At 32.0% G+C, this 22500-nt stretch overlaps 1 protein-coding gene across 2 annotated transcripts in view; it reads right to left on the bottom strand.

Moving 5' to 3' along the window:
• Window positions 1-22500, bottom strand: part of LOC145268214 (uncharacterized) — a 124990-nt gene that overhangs the window by 53329 nt on the left and 49161 nt on the right. For both annotated transcript variants that reach the window (XM_080123525.1, XM_080123517.1), the window contains exons 2-3: window positions 11431-11827; window positions 1-1550 (exon numbers count right to left, since the gene is read on the bottom strand). The exon at window positions 1-1550 is cut by the window's left edge and continues 194 nt beyond it. In XM_080123525.1, coding sequence (XP_079979651.1) covers window positions 1-1550; window positions 11431-11804 — 1924 coding nt within the window. In that variant the 5' untranslated portion in view covers window positions 11805-11827. The remainder of the gene's footprint in view (window positions 1551-11430; window positions 11828-22500) is intronic.

Genomic DNA, 22500 nt, shown 5'->3' with positions numbered 1-22500 from the left:
GTAACGAGGCGCTTTGTTGATGCTGCTGCGTGCTGTTGTCGTCCAACTCGTGATCCGATAACCGTTTATCACCGAGACTTTCCGGTCGGTTCCTGTTTTTACTAATCACCGCCACTGCCCTCGACGTCACGCCCGCCGTCTCGCCCAACGCTCCAACAGACAGCGCCGTTTCCTCTTCTCCGAGGGTATCGGAAGCCCCTCCTTCTAAAACGCTACATTTGTCTTCACTTTCGTCCAGCACATCAATCTCTATACAAGGATCTTCTTCTTCCTCTGTGTTTGCATCGGACAAGTGCTTGTGTGAATCCCCGTCCAGAGAAACCCCTATTGTTTTTTCACCTTCTCGTTCCGAGATGAAATCACTTGTGGGGGCCACAATCTGTTTATCGACATCGGTGGCAGATTTAGGCCGACTGTTGATCGGGTTCACTGGTCTGAACGCCGACAATCGATGACCAACTATGGGCGGCTTGTTTAAATCTTCCTCGTTGCTAGAGGAGGTGCCGGAATCTTCTTCTTCCGAACTTGATGGCGTTAGATTTAAAGATTGGTTGATTTCAGATGAATCCTTCGGACCGCTATTCGGCAAAGCCTTCATAAAATACGGATTAGTTTGAAATTCTGTTGTTGGCCTACTTAATCCGAGATGGCTGGCCCAAAACCGGTCGTACGTCGCCATCAGGAAATTCGTCTGATTCGTTCCCCAAGGATTGCTTGTAATTGTAGGAATTAGCTGGTCAGGTGTGTTTGTGCCAGTCATCGCGAGTCCATACGAAGTTGGGGTCTGGAATGAAGGATTCCTTAAAGGATTTGCAAACATAGAAAACGGTTGACAATCTGAAACTGTATAGGGAGATCTTTCTTTGACAATCACGCTCCCAGGCATTGTTCCGCCTGTGGTACTCGCTCCCACAACACTAACAGTTCCAATGCCACCAACTCCGATGCCGGGAATTCCCTCGTTATTCGTATCCAATTTCGTCCGTTTCTCCAACTGTTGATTATTAGAAGTTGAATTTTGGGTTGACGAGCCTCCTTGCAAACGCTTCCGGCCACCACCGTTGAACATCGCTTTGACATCTTCCCAGGCACAGACGAACTCGTTGTTCTCCGAGTTTTCACCGTAAAGTTTCAAGTGCCGACGCCATGAATTAAAGTTCGCCGCGTCAGGATGGTTGTACTTGGAGTTTGCCGTCCGGTGGAAATGAAAGATGAATTTGTTGGGCGAAAAGAACAAATTGCAAAAGTTGCACTTGATGCATTTAGCGCGCGAGCTGTTGTAGCGGGACGGGTGGAAACTGCCCTGGCAGCCCCAACCACATTCATGGTACACGCTGAAGGTAAAATCCTCGGGCAGCTTGGGCGGGGTGTTCTCCTCAAGAAACGAACGGACCAGCCGCTCGGCCTCTCTCTTGGTGATCATCCCACACCGACGCGATGACACGGGCATGGCGCCAGCACGTCGCAGCATCTCTAGCTGTACCGGGGTACATTGTACACACGTGATGCCCAGGGCCACACGCCGGTTGTGGATCTCGTTGTAGCTATACCTGCAAAACAGAATTGTCGGGGAAAAATTAGCAAAAATAATCATCAATAATTATCAACACGTTAAAAGGGTATATAAATTATTTAACTGGAATTCATTATTGAGATGAGTATTATTAATCAATTTAATTTATTGCGGACTATTATCCTTTCGGACAGCCCTTTAATTTCGAAGGTAAATACTTCTTATCAGAATAAGAGAAAAACAGCATTAGACAAAGGGTAAAAATATAATTAAAAGCTGTCTTAAAAACATTTAAATTAGAAAAAAAGAAAATATAAATAAAAACAAGTCAAAAATATCTATAAAGAAGCATGTAAGTATACGTGAATAGGAGGACAAATCAAACAATGAAAAAGAAGTAAATATTAGTAGGTAAAAATAATGGAGACCATTAAAAACTAATGAAAAAGGGGAAAGAGAGAGAGAGAAAGAGAGAGAGAGAGAGAGAGGGGGGGGGGAGAGAAAGAAAGAAAGAAAGAAAGAAAGAAAGAAAAAATAGAAGGTAAAAAGCTAATGGAGATAGAGGAAGTGATTGCCATCATTTTTTTTAATAATCCCATTATTTTTCCTACTAATATGTTTTAAAATTTATCCTCATAACCGTGTATGCTTACATCATTCTATATAGATATTTTTCATATATATATATATATATATATATATATATATATATATATATATATATATATATATGGGTGTGTATGTATGTATATATATGTGTGTGTATGTATATATATGTGTGTGTATGTATATATACGTGTGTATGTATATATATATACGTGTGTATATATATACGTGTGTATGTATATATATATACGTGTGCATGTATATATATATACGTGTGTATGTATGTATATATATATACGCATACAAATATACACGCACACACACACACACACATATATATATATATATATATATATATCTACAGACACGCACACACAAAGATTAGAATATCTACATAAAAGCAACTAAAAGTGTAGTCGTAGATAAAGTTTAGCGGCACGGGGGTGGGAGCAATAAAAGTGATCATGAATTTCAAAGTGCACCCCTATAAGGCTATGTGAGCAGATCTACGATTAAAACTTCAAACTATTCGCTTTTTTCTTTCTTAGTTTGTGCAATTATCTTGCATATAAAAAAGTAAAGCGTTCAACATTGTCCAAGGGCGACCCAAAGCCTCCCATTTCATTGGTTACTACACCGAAGTGTTATGAAAGACGCCACTCCTTTACCGGCACCACTCCAGTTACTCTTGATCCTCGGTGCGTATTTAAAAACGAGGTATCATGCATATAGTGTTTTAATTTCTTGGGATGACTTTACCGAGGATTGAACCCTGGTCTCTCGGCCAATTTACGAACATTCTTAACATGTATGAAATGGGCTGGCCGAATCTTCTATTGTCGCCTACTTTTATCCAACTATTTTCAGTCTGTTACCGTTTCAATCTCGCATAAATGCGCGAACTTCATTTCGAACCGTGTCTGATCCTGGACGACCTCTCGGTCAACTGACAACCAATGCGCAAATGGTAAAGGTCATCCCATAAAAACCATCGCGATCATTGATAACCAGAAGGGACGTTTATCGTAGCGAGACGAAACTAATCGATGGCACGGGACTGTTTTGCATATAGACGCACGTTTCCGATGGACCTTGGATAATGGCATGCGAACGAGAACGACACTCGATAATAGGGAAGCGTCGGCCATAATAGATTGGTTTATTCAGGATGCAAGAAAGTCGTTTCTTTATGGCGAGTGAGCAGTGTTAAATTAGCCTCGAGAAAGGACATCTCTTTTCTGGTAAAAACCATTTACTACATTTATCATGTGTTCGATATGAAAGCCATGAATATTTACATAGACGAGTAATTTGAGAGAAAAAAGGTTCCTTTTTGTTGTGTTGAGCAACACACACACACACACACACACACACACACACACACACACACACACACACACATATATGCATATATATATATAATTGTATCAAACTGTTGACATGTATTAACATAAAGAATATCTGTCAATATATATATATATATATGTATGTATATATATATATGTATGTATGTATATATATATATATATATATATATATATATATATATACACATATATATGTATAGTCTATCCCGAACTCAATAAATGTTTTTTATAATACATATATCGAGAAGATAACATTATTTATTTATTCATCTATATTTTCTGATGAGAGCCGATGAAATATTGAGAAAATTACTATACTAGAGTGTTATATATATATATATATATATATATATATATATATATATATATATATATATATTCTTGAGTCTATATGAAAATATATTTTAGAGGTAGATATTTTCTCTGATGTAGTACAAGTTTTTACAAATAACAAGCTCAATGAAGAATATATTTTCAGCTTCTGAGCACACACACACACACATATATATATATAAATAAATAAATAACATTACGTATAAAATGTGTTAAAAAATGTTTAACGTAAATACAATGTATACAATGATCTAATTTTTGGCTCTGAGAATTTAAATTGTAAACGTTCTTCTTCAACTACACCGTTTCTTTATCTTTTTTTGCATTAGGGTTTGCCTTCTTTACATACGGCATTCTCGGCTGTCTTTCTTTTTTTTAATTCTTTTATTTTCTCCAGTTTTTTTTTCAATTTTTTTTTTGGGGGGGGTGTTATCATATGAAGATGAATCAACAAAGAATTAAAAGTGCTGGTGATACTTATAGGATATTCATTGTTATTGTTTTTTTTTTTTTGTTTTTTAATTTGACACAAACTATTTATTTTAGAAAATGAAAAAGGATATAATCAAGCCGAAAAACTGTTTTGTTTGGCAACGTATATTTTGTATAAACAAAACCTTTCTGATACACGAGGAATTTACATTATTTTGGTCATAAAAGATCGTTGGAAAAATTGGAAAAAAAATGGTATGATTAAGCAGTAGAATTCTGTTACGATTACTAATGTTTGTTTAAATGAGCGAATACTGTCTAAATACACACATATGTATCTATCTCTCGCTAGATCACCGAAGGTAAGCAACGTTGAACCTGATCAGTACTAGATGGGTGACCATTTGGGACTTTCAGATGCTGTATATGCTCTCCGCTTATCTCGGCATTGTTTCCAGTTGCCCTAGACTCCTCCTTGCAACTGGAGTCAAACAGTGCCGATTAAGAAGAGGTGTGGTTGGGATAGCGCAACCCTTGCCTCATAATTACACGCGCAGTTGCCCTTGGAGGGGGTATCCTTTGTCTTTTAATACTGAACGGAGACATCGATATTTCTCTGTCTCTGTCTGTATGTCTGTCTGTCTCTCTCACTATATATATATATATATATATATATATATATATATATATATATATATATATATATATATATATATATATATAACTACTTCATTTACTCACATAAAATTAATATACGAAAGTATAAATTTATGCGTAAACTTTGAGTATTTACTTAAACTCATTGGCTGATTAGGAAGGGCGCGGTAGATACTAGCAAGCTGATTGGCTAACTAAAAACTCAATAGAAGGTGCGTATATAGAAACGCGAGAAAACCACAAAATTCTCGCATAAGCCTAATGAATCCTAGAGTGGATGAAACTCGGAATATTCAGTGTAGTTTAATCGCCATATATATATATATATATATATATATATATATATATATATATATATATATATACGGTTTGAATATTAAATATATATATATATATACGGTTTGAATATTAAATATATATATATATACGGTTTTAATATTAAATATATATATATATGGTTTGAATATTAAATATATATATATGGTTTGAATATTAAATGTATATATATATATATATATATATGGTTTGAATATTAAATATATATATATATATATATATATATATATGGTTTGAATATTAAATGTATATATATATATATATATATATATATATATATGGTTTGAATATTAAATGTATATATATATATATATATATATATATATATATATGGTTTGAATATTAAATATATATATATATATATATATATATATATATATATATATGGTTTGAATATTAAATATATATATATATATATATGGTTTGAATATTAAATATATATATATATATATATACATGGTTTGAATATTAAATATATATATATATATATATATATATATATATATATATATATATATATATATATATATGGTTTGAATATTAAAGTTAAAAAAATAACCTACAAGATTCTGAAATTATAGGTAGATTATATCCAGCTTTGCCTCGCTACGGTATTAGAGATAGAACTCATGCTAATAGAAATGATAGAGAATCAGTTATTTCATGCGATGATTTTTTTTAGTAAAATTAAAGATATTATTATTAATCAAATTTTGGAGTCGTTCAATTATATAAGAAAATTGCTTAATCAAACAAAAAAGAAAGTTTTGAAGGAAATAGCATCGAAAATATTATTACAACCGGATACGATATATAGGGAGGACTATTTCATTCAATGGTATGACTATATTCTGGATATAATCGACACTAAACTATATAAACCACCTGTGGACGGTATAAAAAAGAAACCTAAAAATGTTTGTGTTGTTTTGTATGAAAATAAAGGTTTTGATGATGTAAATTTACCTAAAATATTTAATAAACAAAAAACTATACAATTACTACCTAATGAGTTACAGACAAAAGATCAAAAACCAATAGTTAAATATAAACTAGGGCCAACAATACGCAATAAGATTTTCAATTATAAAAAAACGGTAGAACATATAAATATAAATGATAATATTATAAATATTCCAGAATGTGAATGTAATTCCTCTCCTTTCTGTAATAATGAGATAAAACATGTAATTACAGGAGATTTAAAGATAGTAAATAATCCTAAATTAAGAAAACTCCTTAGTAAGGGTCCGAATTATAGAGAGCCTAAATGGCTAAATTACACTAAATGCGTTAAAGACGTAACTAAAGCACTAGAAGGTTTTATTATGTCTATGGTAAAGAAATATAAATTAGCACAGTCTACGTTTGATGCATGGAAAAATAGTATACTTGAATGCGTAAATGAAAAGGTTAAACATATAAAAAAAAAATTAAACACCCTAGAAAAACCAATCCTCTTTTAAAAAATTCAGAAATATTGGAGGAACTTAAAATACTTCAAGACAAGTTCGTAATAGTTCTGATTGATAAAGCGGCAAACAATATAGCTTTTATATGTAAAAAATATTATATACAACGTTTATTGATAGAAGTAGGAATTATAGGTAACGTTTCAGATATCTATAAAGTTAGCAATATTAATTTAGATAGCATTATTATGAATAATAGTATTATTAGTGAAAAAGTAGGATTAAAGTAAGAAGAAAAAAATCTTCCATGCATGTATTGGATACCTAAAATGCATAAAAATCCAGTTAGTGCTAGATTTATTGTAGGTTCAAAGATGTGCATCACTAAACCGTTAAGTAAAGCTATATCTAAAATATTTAAATTAATTATAAATCAAATAAATAATTTTCACCTGACAAGAAAATTCTATAGTAATATAAATCTATTTTGGGTAGTAAATAATTCCCAACCAGTGAAAGAAAAATTAGATAAAATAAATTCCAGAATAAAAGCAAAATCTATAGCTACTTATGATTTTAGTACGCTATATACTAAAATTCCGCACTTATAAAAGAATTAAATGATACTGTAGATTTAGCTTTTGAAGGTGGAAAAGGTAAATATATAGACTTTTCAAACTCTAAAGCTTTCTGGTGTAAAAATAAAAATATCAAAACTAGTGTTTCTAAAGGTATTTTAAAAAATACTTGTAAGTCATCTTATTAAAGAATGCTATTTTCAAATAGGAAATAAAATATTACTCCAAACAATAGGTATCCCAATGGGATTGAATCCTGCACCATTTTGGGCAAATTTGTATTTACATAGACTCGAGTATATATATATCTGTCATCACTATTAAAAACTGATATATCTAAAACAACTTTCATGGGTGTAGGAGATTCATAGATGACCTTATATGTATAAACGATAATGATGAATTAAAAAAAATAAACATCTTATATATCCAAAAGAATTAAAATTGAATTGTGAACATAGAGGACAACAGGATACATTTCTGGATTTAGATATAAAAATTGAGGATGGGATTTTTCTTTATAAAATATTTGATAAAATAAACGCTTTCCCCTTTCAAATAGTACGTATGCTGCATACAGATAGCACATGCCCTGTTTTTATGTTTTATGGAACCATTATGTCAGAGTTTTTGAGAATAGCTCGCGTTACTTTAAAGTTAACAGATTTTATACCCCCAGTTTCTAGCTTAGTAATAAGGATGATAAAACAAGGTGGGGATAAAAATAAAATATTTAAACAGTTAAATAAAGCATTTGTTCGTTATCCTGATGCTTTTGAATCGTTTAAGATTAACGAGACTATATTAATGAAGGAAATCCGAAACTATATTAGCAATGTATAAAATGTATTTATAATTGCATATAATAAATTTATATATATATATATATATATATATATATATATATATATATATATATATATATATCATTAAAAAAAATGTATATATGAAAAAATATTTTTAACCTTTATATATCTAATTATAAATAAATAAGAATGCAACTGTACTAAATACTAATCATAGTGGGGGTGATAAGTAGTTAAATGGATTAATCCTAATCTTATAAATACAAGACTGATAAATTAAAAAATATATCCATTTCTAATGTGGAAATTGATGAATCACACAGGTAAGATATTCATTTTTATAGCATGAAAAGGTTAGTAATTGCAATTAAAAATAGGAAATTGGATCAAATGTTTGTAATATGTCTTCTTCCTAAGATTAAGGGAGGTGGTGTTTGATCAACACTGCTGGGGAACCATGATGTAATATATTGTTTTGTTTTTAAATCCCCGAAACAGTGTTTCATGGTAAACAACTGATGATCCCTTAAAAATAAATTATTAGTACTATATTAAATTCGAGAACGAGTTGATGCAGTGATTGCAGGTGATTAAATGACTTACTGACTAGATGGTTTCTAACGAATGATAAAAAATATTTTTTTGTATAGTTTTAAAGGTTAAAAACTTCAAAGAATTCAAAGATATGTTTATATAATTTTATTTGTTTCATATATATATATATATATATATATATATATATATATATATATATATATATGAGAGAGAAAGAGAAAGAGAGAGATTAATTGATTAAGTTAGAGTATATGAATACCATAATGTAAAAAAAGAAACAAACAATATTTTTGAAATGTGCTCAATATGTATGTAGAGCTTATAAATAAATAAATAAGAGTATATAAACCTTGTAAGGTGTTTACGTGGATCGGTCTACGTTTTAACATTTCCATGTCTACAAAAATATCGTATAATATGCGACTGTTTCACACTCCATTCGTATTTTCGGATGAATTCTGGGAAGATTTTATTCTGAAGGTATTTTTCGACTGCGAGATTCATTTGGAGTTCTGACGAGACATGGAAATGTTAAAATGTTAATCGATTCAAGTAGACTCTTTACAATGCTTATATAATTTGATTTATTTCATATATATATATATATATATATATATATATATATATATATATATATATATATATATATATATATGTGTGTGTATATATAGTAAGTTTTAAAAATATATATATGGCAATTAAGCTACCCAGAATTTTCCGCGTTTCATCCTCGTGAAGATTCGTCAGCATGGAATTGGTGTTGCTTCGTATTTTTATTTTTCTACTTATGTATCAAGCACTGTCGAAGTAAATACTGAAGAAATTTACATAAAATTTTATGTCGATACATAATATATATATATATATATATATATATATATATATGATTGCAACGTCTTGTCAGACGAGTGCCACTCCCTCAGACATTAAAAATCGATGAGTATCTATACAAATATGATGTTACAGAGTCTTAGCTTTGTACGACAGCTAAGTCTCTCTCTCGGTTCAAAATGTTGAGATCCAGCAACAAGCAAGAGCAAGATAGCCAGCAACAAATTAAACTGCAGACCAGCTTAATGCGGGTACTGGTCTTCCGCTTTATGGTCTTTTAAATCAGAGATTTGCTTCTCCTAGAAAGGTTGCCTTCACCACGGCTTGAAACTTGGCAGGCATAAATCGACTTAAAGTGCTCTTTTACAAATGCGCAAAATGCACATTTATACGTTAAAGTCGGACCATTTTTAAATTTTTCTTATCCGTTTGACAATTGCTCAAACGGTAATGAGTAAGACTGGAGCGCTAGATATTTTGTTTCGATTCTAGCCAATGGCAATAAAGTTATATTTTTTTCCATACTTTTGACATCACAATATATTGATTACAATATAATAATCAATGTAGAATTGGCTTTCTAATAATAAATACGAAATTTGCATAAATTAAAATATATTTAAACGTGTTAAAATACGACCGGGAAACGCCCTGCTAGTCTTATTATAACAGAATGCCTAAAAAAAAATTTTTTTTTATTGTTGTGCCTACATGTTTGTGCAAAAACTCTGAATATATATTTTTAATTGCATTAAATAACTTAGCCTATTATGCTTGTTGCCGATGCACGTGTTAAAAAAATAAGGTAAAACTTGCTGAGAACGCTCTGTTCTACGGTTGTTATAAAAATGGAACGGAAATTTAAATCTCCTTCCGTTTTAATCTTTTTTTAACTTGCGCAGCCCCCCCCCCAAAATCATAAGTACTCGAAAGAATAACATTCAAAAATCGTATTTTATATATATATATATATATATATATATATATATATATATATATATATATATAATTTTAAGGTTGCTATTTTCCAAAGGTAGGGTAACCAGTGAAATATAACGAGGTTCATACAAGAGTACTCATTACAGAAGTAGAGCAAGTTACATTTGTCTTTACATAAGAAACATGCTCATGACTGTGTAGCAACAAACTACTGCTTATGTAAAGACAAATATATATATATATGGTAAAACTGGTAATTAGTAAAAACCTGAAGAGAGTGCTCAATACTCTTGCAGAGCAAATATGTGTTTTATTTTTTATTACCGTTTTATCTGTTTGGTTACATATGTTTCAGATGTTGGACCATGTTTACGATCTAACAGCCTCGTCAGACCTTACAGAAGACTTCTGTAAGGTCTGACGATGCTGTTAGATCGTAAGGTCTGACTAGGCTGTTAGATCGTAAACATGGTCCAACATCTGAAACATATGTAACTAAACAGATAAAACGGTAATAAAAAATAAAACATATATATAGAAAACCAAAGATTTTCTTATATATAAAAATAAAATTTTATTAAAAAAAAGTAAATAATTTAATTTTTAAACGAAAAAATTCAATGGTGTATAACGTTTTGGTATTTTTTTTTACACAAGTCCAAATCATCGTTCACAATGGAAATGTCGACTTTTATATGTTTTCGGGTATGCTTACAACGAATAAACACCCCCAACCTCCCCACGTTAAGAACTGATTTCGGAATAGACACCCCCAACCTCCCCATGTTAAGAACGACTTTCGGAATAGACATCCCCAACCTTGTCAGCATACCTGAAAACCTATAAAAGTTGACATGTCGAATGTGAACGGTGAGTTAGGCGTAACGTAATAATGTACCGAAACGACATTTACATTTCCGTTCCATTTTTATAACAACCGTAAAACAGCGTTCTCCGCAAGTTTTACCGAAATAAATGAATAAATAAATAAAAATGTATACAAATTCGAAACCTCCACCATAGTAAGTGTTTGCATTTTGTTTCATTTATTTTCTTTATACTCACTTGCTTAATAACGTGTTGGAGATCTGTGCCAGACACAGGCGTTCTTTGGCGTCGATGAACAAAGACACAATTGGAACTCCGGCCAATATCACGTTGCCAACCTGATTCTGGTGGCTGGCATTATTGTAACCTTTCTCATTGTTGTTCACTATGCTGCTGGTACTGTGGGTACTACCGGTACTACTGCTGCTGTTACTGTTGTTGTTGTTGTTGTTTGTGCTAGGTACTGGTATAGGGTGAGATTGGGTCATCTGTGGTGTTTGGACGCCAGGTTGCGGTGCTGTCGTATAATGTGTCGGTTGGCTATCCCGATTGATGGGCCGCGGTGGCGATTCCTTTTCCACCTTCCCAACCACATACGTCTTACTCGTCATCTCAATAGAACCAACTTTGCAATCTGAAAAGAAAGATGATAAATCGAGTATAAGTTTGCAAAGCAATTTATTTAAATTTCTGTATTGTAAATTATATATGTAAGCTGATTCATCCACTGGAGGAAGAACTAGCCTGTTGGATTTTCTTTCGGTAGACCCAATTTTTAAAATGTCTCATCACTATTTATTGTTGTTTTCTTTTGTATTTAGAACTTTTAGAAATCAGTTAGTTACAACTTTTCAGAAAGTTTAATAAAAATCCAAGGCATCAATTTTTTTTTTTTTAAATAAGCACAAAAGTGTCAATTTTAGCCATTTTAACTCGAAAAAGACCTCTAGGGGGGCAACCGGATATTTCACGGAAAATCCGTTCTGTTACTTTTTTACTCATATAATGTTTAATGTTTGTGTAAAATTTCAAAAAATTCCAAAGCATAGTTATTAAGTAAAGTGCAGACAGACGAATGAAGGAACGGACAATGGTGAATTTATAGGTTCGCCGTTCTTTTGTCGGAGAATCCAAAATGATATTGAAAACAAAAATAAAAAGTGATAAAGCCGTTTGAATAGTCTTAGGGCTAACGAAATGAAAATTTGAAAGACGAGTTCATCTCATGGTAGAAGTGTTAAATATATATATTACAATATTTTCTCCTGAAAAGTTTCCATATATGACGCACAATAGCCAGTGAAATTCGTTGAATTTGAATCCATACCGACTTGGAACCGATGGTATTATGTTGATTTGAGTTGATATTCTGTAACGCCATATATATACTTCCCAAAAATTTGCCTTTTGTGCATTGATATTCATATTAGAAAACCCTTTTTCTATTTATCTAAAAAGAAAATACAACTTTGTTATATATGAGTCATGGAATAGCATTCATCTGCAAAAGATCTAGCTAATTTGCATATTTTTTAAACATGCATTTTAATTAATTTCCTAATAGTTTTTTTTTTTCGGTTTTCGTATGGGATGATCATCTTTTGTTAACTATTACGTGTAATTATATTCATGCAGATATTCTACATGCGTAATATTTACATAAAAAGGTTATAGTAAACACAAATCTCTTTCTATATATATTTACATATGTGTGTATATATAAGGTTGGGGCAAAAATAATGTCGTTTTTCTTTGACGTTCAACTTCATGCCAAAACAACGACATTATTTTTTGCACCAACCTAATATTTGTTAAAAAAATTGCCTACCAAACTACTCTGTCAATTTTCAGTCTACAAACTCAAGATTTGATATAAAGGGTATTGAGATTTGGGTAAAATCTTTTTATCGGCCAGAATTTGGCTGTAAAATGATCAAAAGTCACCGATTTGACCTTTGAAAACTCTACCAAACTCCTCCGTTAATTTTGTGTCTAAACACTTGAAATTTTAGATGTAGATTACTTGGAAATGGATCAAACTTTTTAATTGGATTCGAGCCCAAAACAATAAATGTTAGGGGTCAAAATTGGGGTCAAAGTTAAGAAAATTTGACCTCTGCGGTCTCTACCAAATTATTCAACCACTGTTTGCTCTAACCATTTGAAATCTTACATGCAGTGTATTCAAACAGAGAGCAAGCTTTTTAATCAGTTTTTGGGCGAAAATTTGGCTTCCAAGAGGTCAAAGTTAAAAAGAGTTGACTTTTGCAGACTCTACTAAATTCCTCCGCCAACTTGAAATTTTAGATGTAGGTTACGTGGACATGAGTCAAACTTTTTAATATATATATATATATATATATATATATATATATATATATATATATATATATATATATATATATATATATATAGGGACCGAGCAAAATCGGACTGAACTGCTAGTATAATAATAAATACGAAATCTGCATTAATCAAAATATCAGATTTAAGCGTATTTTACGACCAGGCAATGCCGGGTGGCCTACTAGTATATATATATATATATATATATATATATATATATATATATATATATATCGCTTGTCAAAATTCCAAAGCTGATGCATTTAATTTTTACTCATAATATTTTATTCATACATTTTTATGAAGAACGTCTTACGCGTGTTTCGTTGAATAGCAGAATCCTACCGAACAACTCATCAGAAACAAAAGTATATTTCTCAGAAAATAGTTGGAAAGATTTTTCATTTTTTCCTATGAATGTAAAGGATTTGGCAAAGAAAAAAATATTGATAAAATGAAATGTATATATATATATATATATATATATATATATATATATATTGTGTGTGTGTAGGTGTGTGTGAAATAGAACGTCTCAATACACCATTCTTGATCACAATTATAGGAACGGTAGCCGTAATTAATATTGTAAAATTGTCTACCATTATATATATATATATATATATATATATATATATATATATATATATATACCTCTGTGTGTATAATTATATATATATACGTGTATACACACACATATATATATACGATGTTTATTTTCTATGAGAAAACAAACGTTTTGTATTAGATATTGTTAAATTATTTCACATGTTTCTTATAGGCGAAGATAGAATATCTTGGATATTTGTATAATATCAAATATCAATTCATAAATTAATTATAATTAATTTCTTCATTCTAAAGTGTGTATAACGAATTGAGATGGAGTAATCTTTCAGACATCTCAAATCCTATTTATCTGGACAATGGATAACGGTTTCAGTAAGACTGTTGATGTAGTGTTATTGTCAATAGGTGACAACTTTAAGATAAACGAATGCGATATTTGCCCGTAGCTTATCCTCGTCGCTCTTTCCGTCGTGAATATTAATTCAATCTATTTTCATCGATGGATTTACTTTTCTTTCAGACGTGCACTGTTGCTGTTTTGTACGGTTCTGCGATTATATCGCATATGCTTTATTCCGTCCGAAGTTGGCTGTCTCCCCCCCCTCTCTTCCCCTCCCGTTTTCGTTTTCACTGCCAAAATCCCAAACGAAACAGAAGAGCAGACGATCCGAAAATAATAAAGTAGGTTGTGACGTGTCACCATAATACGAGTATTACTTCTTGTTATTATTTTGCATTTTTCTTTCTTCTTATTGTTTCATTTTTTTCTGCTACCTCTAATATTAGGACAGCCGGATAAGATGCAGAATTGCTAATCCGTATCCACCATCTCCTCTCTGTGTATAGGGACCATATGGAACCGGTTATAAATTCGAGCCTATGAGCGAGCATACGTTTCCTGTCAAACCGACGCCGGGGATTATACAAAGAAAGCGAAACCCATTTCAATTTGCGTATGCGAATGAAGAATTGTTTTTTGATCCGAGCATATGGATTTGTTGAATAGGGAATCAGAGGACTGGCTTTATTGACAAGTTGTGTAAAGAAGGCGAGGTTTATTAAATCTAAGACAAAAGCAATAGTTGTCATAGATTTATGGGGGGTAGGAGTGCGAGGTGGAGGAGATCTGGCGTGATTGTGACGTCACACGCTAGAAGTGAAATAAATGTTCGTTTTCTGTTTCTACTTTTATTCCAACACAGCTAAAGATGTTAAATGTGGTACCCGTCAAGTCAATAGATTTCTAACCGGCTCGACAAGTGAGGGTTGTATATTTTATTAAAACATGGGCAATGAATATCAAGGTTCATGCACGATGTTTGTGAACCTTGAAAAAAAATCATGATAAACCAAATTCGAATAAAAGAATTAGTGTTGTGGTTATTATAATGGATGCCATATGCAATACAAAAACAAAGATGGCCGACTACGAAGAGGATTATTATCCTACATAACGACAAGAATCCTTTAACTTTAATAATAATAATAATAATAATAATAATAATAATGATAATAATAATGATGACGATGCACGGACTACATAAACTACAGCAGAGACAAAGCATGAAGAAGTGTTACATGGAACCAAGAACATTGAAGATGCATATCAATAAGTTCTCTATCCAGTCCCCCATCCCCTCCCATCACCCCCCACACACAAAAAGAATGAAGCCATATAGCCGAAAAGGGTCAAGGAGGATAGAAAGACCGAGGAGAGAGCTCTGACCAAACCTCCGCTGGACAATGTGAAGAGAACTGGGACCTTGAGGAGGCTTATTGCCACTCAAATTCCAGTGGAGACCAATAGCCGCTGCCAGCGAGAAATCAATGGTAAGCGGCTGTTGCGGTAATGCAAATTCATTTGCAAATTATATGAAGAGGTGGATAGTACTGGATAACTGGGGGAACTTGTCGTCCAGCTTCCAGGGAACATCACAGTTTGTTTTCAAGGAGAGATCTTTTATGACCTGTGTGAAAGCCCCTTGTAAGCCAATAATAATAATAATAATAATAATAATAATAATAATAATAATAGTAGTAGTAGTTTCCTTGGAATACAGCAAATGTAAATTGAGGTGATAAGGTTTCGAAATCACAAGTTACTTCGAAAGAAGGGAGAGAATGACACAGTCGTATTTATTTCTGTCTACGAGCCCACTTAAGGTGCGTCTGTCAGCGTCGTCACTTTGCTATAACTGTTGACTTAATTAACTTTCTCTCCGTGTGACGTTATTCTTTATGTGATTTATTTTTCCCATGTCTGTCCTTTCTACCTAACTAGACAGCTTTCGTCTTTGAAAGTATGCCCCCTTCCCTAAAAAAAAAAAAAAACCCTACCCATTAAACAAAACTAACTGAGTTGCCCACGTTAATATATTATACATATTCTGTTGGTCAAGTTTATTTAAAAATATATTTGAAAATTTAAATATACGAGTATGTAATCGTAGAATGTATGTCCGCATTTTTTTTTTTTGTATTCATGTGCGAATTCATTAAATGTTTTAAAGGGTTATGAGCGATGTTGGGAGGTGACGGTGATTCAGTGGTAAACCATACGGAATGACGACCTGGATGTCCCAAGTTCGAATCCAGTTCGTTTCACAACAATCACTTTCACTTAGGATATTGGTAATCTTCATGTGGTCCCTTCCGTAAGTACCTGATGTCTTTCTAGAAATAAGTCTGACTAGAAAAATATCGAGGAAACCAATGCCAGCAATAAAATCTTCGGATTCATACGACGTGATGATTAGTGATATATATAATCTAAATTTCACCTGTCTGTTTAAATGTATATACATATTTATGCATGTTTTTATGTCTGCCTAAAACTTTCGACAAAAGCGACGGATTTTCACGAGATCGATATTGTTTTGAAGCTTGACTTTTCGGACGACAAATATCGAAAAATTGGCTAAAACTATTAATTCTTTCACTCTCAAATGGTAACTTTTCTACAGAGAGGGGTCGCTTTTTTGCAGATATTTCCGAAAGTTATCCCCTTTTCGATTGACTAGCCTTAATTTAAACCTTGCCACTCCCGGTTTGGCGATGGACGCAACGGAAAGACGTCATGTATTTTTTCACCTTCTTTTGCCTCCTTCTCGGTACGGGTTCGAGCCCGCCTGCCTACTACCACTTTTTTTTTTTTTGCTCAACACACACCTCCAAATACCCGGGCAACGCCGGGCAACGCCGGGCAACGCCGGGCACCCAGGCTGGTTAAATCATAAATAAAACAAACAAATAAATATAAAATAGATATAAAATAAATGTTATTACTTTTAGCATTACAGCCGTAATTATACGTCATTTTTGTGTATTCATCATGCTTGTGTGAATTAGCGTCCACATAAAATCTATTAAAAATTATGGTGTTTGTACACAAATAGAAACATGATTGGTTGACAAAAAAAGAGTAGACAGAGAACACATTACCGAGGAAGTAGGTTTTACAATGTCAATACCTTTCTTCATAAAGTGAGTGAATTTTTCAAGGCTCTTGAGCTGTAGAATTATCCTTTTTAACTTTTTAAAACTCACAAAGCATTATGTGCCTTAAATGTTTCTCGGATATTGTCATATTTGAAGGATTTTAGCAGTAAAATTAATTTATGCTGCAAAATGAAAAAGATGTTCAATTGATTTTCATAAAGACTCCTCCACTTAAAGAAAATCCTTAAACCATTAACTTTGCAATAAAGTGCTCCTTAAACCATTAAATTTGCAATAAAGCTTTTATTAAACCATTAAATATGCAATGGGGATTTCTTTAAACAATTAAACTTGCATTGAGGCTTTCTTTAAACAATTAAATTTGCAATGAGGCATTCTTTAAACCATTAAATTTGAAATGAGGCTCTCTTTAAACCATTAAATTTGAAATCAGGCTCTCTTTAAACCATTAAATTTGAAACGAGGCTTTCTTTAACCTATTAAACTTGAAATAAAGCTTTCCTTAAACCATTTAATTTTCAATGAGGCATTCTTAAAACATTTAATTTGCAATAAAGCTTTCCTGAGAACATTTAAATTGCAATGAAGCTTTTCTTAAAACATTTAAATTGCAATGAAGCTTCCCTTAAACATTTAAATTGCAATGAAGCTCTCCTTAAAACATTAAAATGGCAATGAAGCTTTCTTTAAAACATTAAAATGGCAATGAAGCTTTCTTTAAAACATTTAAATTGCAATGAAGCTTTCCTTAAAACATTTAAATTGCAATGAAGATTTCCTTAAAACATTTAAATTGCAATAAAGCTTTCCTTAAAACATTTAAATTGCAATAAAGCTTTCCTTAAAACATTCAAATTGCAATGAAGCTTTCCTTAAAACATTTAAATTGCAATGAAGCTTTCCTTAAAACCATTTAAATTGCAATGAAGCTTTCCTTAAACCACACAATTATTCATTGTTAATAATATGGAAAGCCTCCTACGCTTCGACGATACATAGATGATACATAGATTATACATAGATGAGGAATTATCTGAAGCTGACCGTAAATGACGAGTTCTAATCAAACAGGTAAAAACGTATTATAAAACTCATTAGCACGAACTAAACGTACGAATAACAATTATTGCTAAGCTTAAACACCTCCCGAATGCAATATTATCCGTCAAAACACGCACATGGGATATTATTTTCAAATAAGAATTGTTTATGACCGCGTGCATTTTGAAAGCAGATATTAAGTCTAATTCAGTCTGCCAAATAAACACTCTTTTGTTTCTTTTCTTTTCTTTAGCTGCCGCTCATACGAGACGATAAATCCCTTTTATGGACACATTTGAGGCAATATTAACGGTTTAAATCTCTTTCATAAGCATGCCGGGGGAGAGTTTGTAAGATAAAGAAGCGTTCATATCATGCAGGTCAGTGATAGATTGGCTTTTCAACAATGGTGCCGACTGGTGATTATAACGTGCTACTTGTGGCCAACATACATGAGCACATTCGGCCTTTTTTTTTTTTTTTTTTTTTTTTTTTTTTTTAAAAGCAGATGGTCAGCGGCGCTAAGGTCGTTGTCATTAATCTCACACTAAGCTTTGTTTATTATTATTACTAGTGTTGAGTGAAGAATTATCTAGATATCAAACATGGACTTTTCATCCGGTTTTCAATTTTCTCTAAATCATATTTGACAAAAATAATACAGGAAATTTGTATTAAGATATCCTTTGGATTTTTTAGATCCTCTTTCTGAAGGAATAGAGTTTAATCCCAAGAAGACATTCCAAGATGGGGGGAAATTTGCCCCGAGAAGAGAAATTGAGGATCAATTTTAATAGTTCTTAGAGTTGTATCATCTGTATTATTCGGACTGCTGTTCTCATTTTGGGTGTTATTCTCACAAAGTTTCGGTCGATGTAACCTCCGACCTTCTACACGTGCATCTTGTCGAATTCAGGAACATTTCTGTCGAACTCGGGAATCTATACGTAATCCACTGGGGTAGTTTGCGAGACGAGAGAAATCGATCTCTGTTCGAAACTATGTACAGATTTTTGAGTTTGACATAAAGATTCCCGAGTTCGGCAGGACGCACCTGAAGAAGATCGAAGGTTACTTTGGCTGAAATATTGTCAGAATAACATCCAACATAATAACAGTAAATCGAATAATCCAAATAATCCAAATTATCAATCTCTATCTAAAAATCCCAAAATCTTTCTAAGATTATCTTTTAAACTAATGTTCGCCATTATGCCGCGTGTTCTCTCGTGAACGAAGCATTTTAATTAGTTTTGCGATGCTTGACCTGACAGTTATCATTAAAAGAATAACAGCTAATTAGAAAAATAAAAAAGGTTTACAAGGTTTATGTAGTTTGCTTAAAGCATTGTTTAGTGTGTATATAAATGTAATTTATAGAAGGCAATAATATAATGCAGAGGTGTAACGGATTGAATAAATTTAAGGCATTAAACGGTGGCATAAGTCATACAGTTTCCACCTTTTTATTGACACAATATATATTTTTATATTATATTACAATTTTAATTTCGTCATAGCGGTTTGATGGAAGGTTCGCATAAAATGATATTTCGGGAAGAATATTTCCAGATTTGAACCTTAATTCAAACGTGCATAAGAAAACCGTTGTCGTTGAGAACGGAAAAGGTTTATTAACAAAAATAAAGGAATATATATTTTATATGAAATAGCAGCAGTAGTCATTATAAATGTTGATATGATTTAATTGAAATACAAGGCCAGAGGTCGGAAGAATAGTTTTGTTGACTGTCTCTAACTATCTATCTATCTATCTATCTATCTATCTATCAATATTATATATGTTATAATAGTCTGTTTTTCACAATACATGTCATATCTATTATAATAATATGGCGTAAATTGTGAACATGTCATATGTGACGTCACCGTAGATGATGTCATACATGACGTCCTAATTTACAATAGGAACCGACGAATCAAGTGGAGCCACATTCTGCTAGCAACCAATCAAAAATCAAAATTTCTCAATAAAAATATTGAATCTTTTAGCATTCCGGCACATAATTTTTTCTTCGTCATATGATGTGACATGTCAAATAGCGGCATATATGACGCATAGTTTCGACCTGACAATACCGGATATATACAGTTAGTATATATATATATATATATATATATATATATATATATATATATATATATATATATATATATATATATATATATATATAATGTATGTATGTGTGTGTGTGTGTCTAGAGAAAGAGAGAGAGAGAGAGAGAGAGGGGGTGTATACCTAAATTCCAAGATCCAGATATTATTTTTCTTACCAAACAGCTCTTTTAGCATGTTTAAATTTCGGTACATTTTTACAGATCTTTTTCGTTATGCAGTAGCAATCGATATTATTATGTCAATATCGAATCTTCCCATGAATATACTTATCAGAAAAAAAACCCCGGAAATTTTGCTTAGAAATAAAAAATAAATGACAATATAATACGATAAAAATGGAAAATTCATAGTAGACACAGCATCGCTTATTTGTTTAGGTAGCCATCTAAAATATGTATTTATTTAAAATATAATAATAATAATAATAATAATAATAATAATAATAATAATAATAATAATAATCATCTCTGTTCAAGTCGAGCACTTTGAACGAAATATCAACAGTTTCTTATTAAACAATATTACGAAATTACTCTTTCTCCCACTCTCTCTCTCTCTCTCTCTCTCTCTCTCTCTCTCTCTCTCTCTCTCTCTCTCGGCATATCGACCACGTTTTGAGACTTACTATGTCCGTAAATTTAAAAAGGGGATTATTTCCATCACATTCAAGTATGATTGCCATATTTGGAACAATCGAATCACTAATCTCTACCTATGGAAAATAAGTTATACAAAAAATAATTAAAACCTCATAAAATAACAGTAAAAGAAAATGAAAATGAGCGAAAGAAAAATATTAATCCGCTTTGAATACATTTAATAAATAAAGAGTGAATGACGTCCGTAAGTTTTGATTAAAATATTATAAAGGTAAAAGTGAAACCAATCACTTTGAGAGGGCTCTCGGGACGTTGCCGCTTACGATATTCATCAATGTTTACAGGCCGCTTGCGGTATCATTATCAATATTTATAGACCGGTTTCTGTATCATTTATCAATGCTTACAGATCGCAGATGTGTGCAAATACGAATAAATAGTTGATGGAATAAGCAAACTGATATTGATGTAAGCAAATATGGAATAAAACCATACGATACATAAAAGCATGAGAATAAACAATCAAATTCAATTAAAAACAAACAAATAAAAACATTTGAAGAAACACGCCTTTGATAGAAAGAGATTGCTTAATGCAGAAGTGTTATTGGTAAGTAGTGACATAACGAGAAAAGCTTGAATTAATATAGACAATATATCCTACGAACATATTTCGGCTTCTTCACATTGATTTGATTAAATAAAGCAAGCATAAAATATTCTGTCTTTTTATACTAATGGTTCGCCACTTACCAAGGCCAAAAGCCACTCGAGGATTAGGGGGAGTGAGATTTTCCATTAAATGATTGAAAAGTTCTATAGATGGAGTGAAAACTATGATGAATCTTGAATTGAAAGCCATGTTTAATTTCAGAAGAGTCTCAGATGGCTAGCTATTCTGTACAAGTCGTTGTGATGAAGTGTTTTTGGTGGGTGGCCGGTCTGCATAAGTCTCGGACTTTATAATTTTGCAGGCAAAGAACAAAAGATCTTCCTCGTGTTGACACGAAAAAATTATGTGCCGGAATGCTAAAAGATTCAATATTTTTATTGAGCAATTTTGATTTCTGATTGGTTGCTAGCAGAATTTGTCTCCACTTGATTCGTCAGTTCCTATCGCAAATGTCTATAAGTAGAACCTTCCAATTTTCGA

Source organism: Euprymna scolopes, chromosome 4 (assembly GCF_053919585.1).
Source record: "Euprymna scolopes isolate OS-2025 chromosome 4, ASM5391958v1, whole genome shotgun sequence".
Classification (NCBI taxonomy): Eukaryota; Metazoa; Mollusca; class Cephalopoda; order Sepiida; family Sepiolidae; genus Euprymna; species Euprymna scolopes.
The sequence above is the reverse complement of the archived record's forward strand: the minus strand, read 5'-3'. Positions and strand labels throughout refer to the sequence as shown.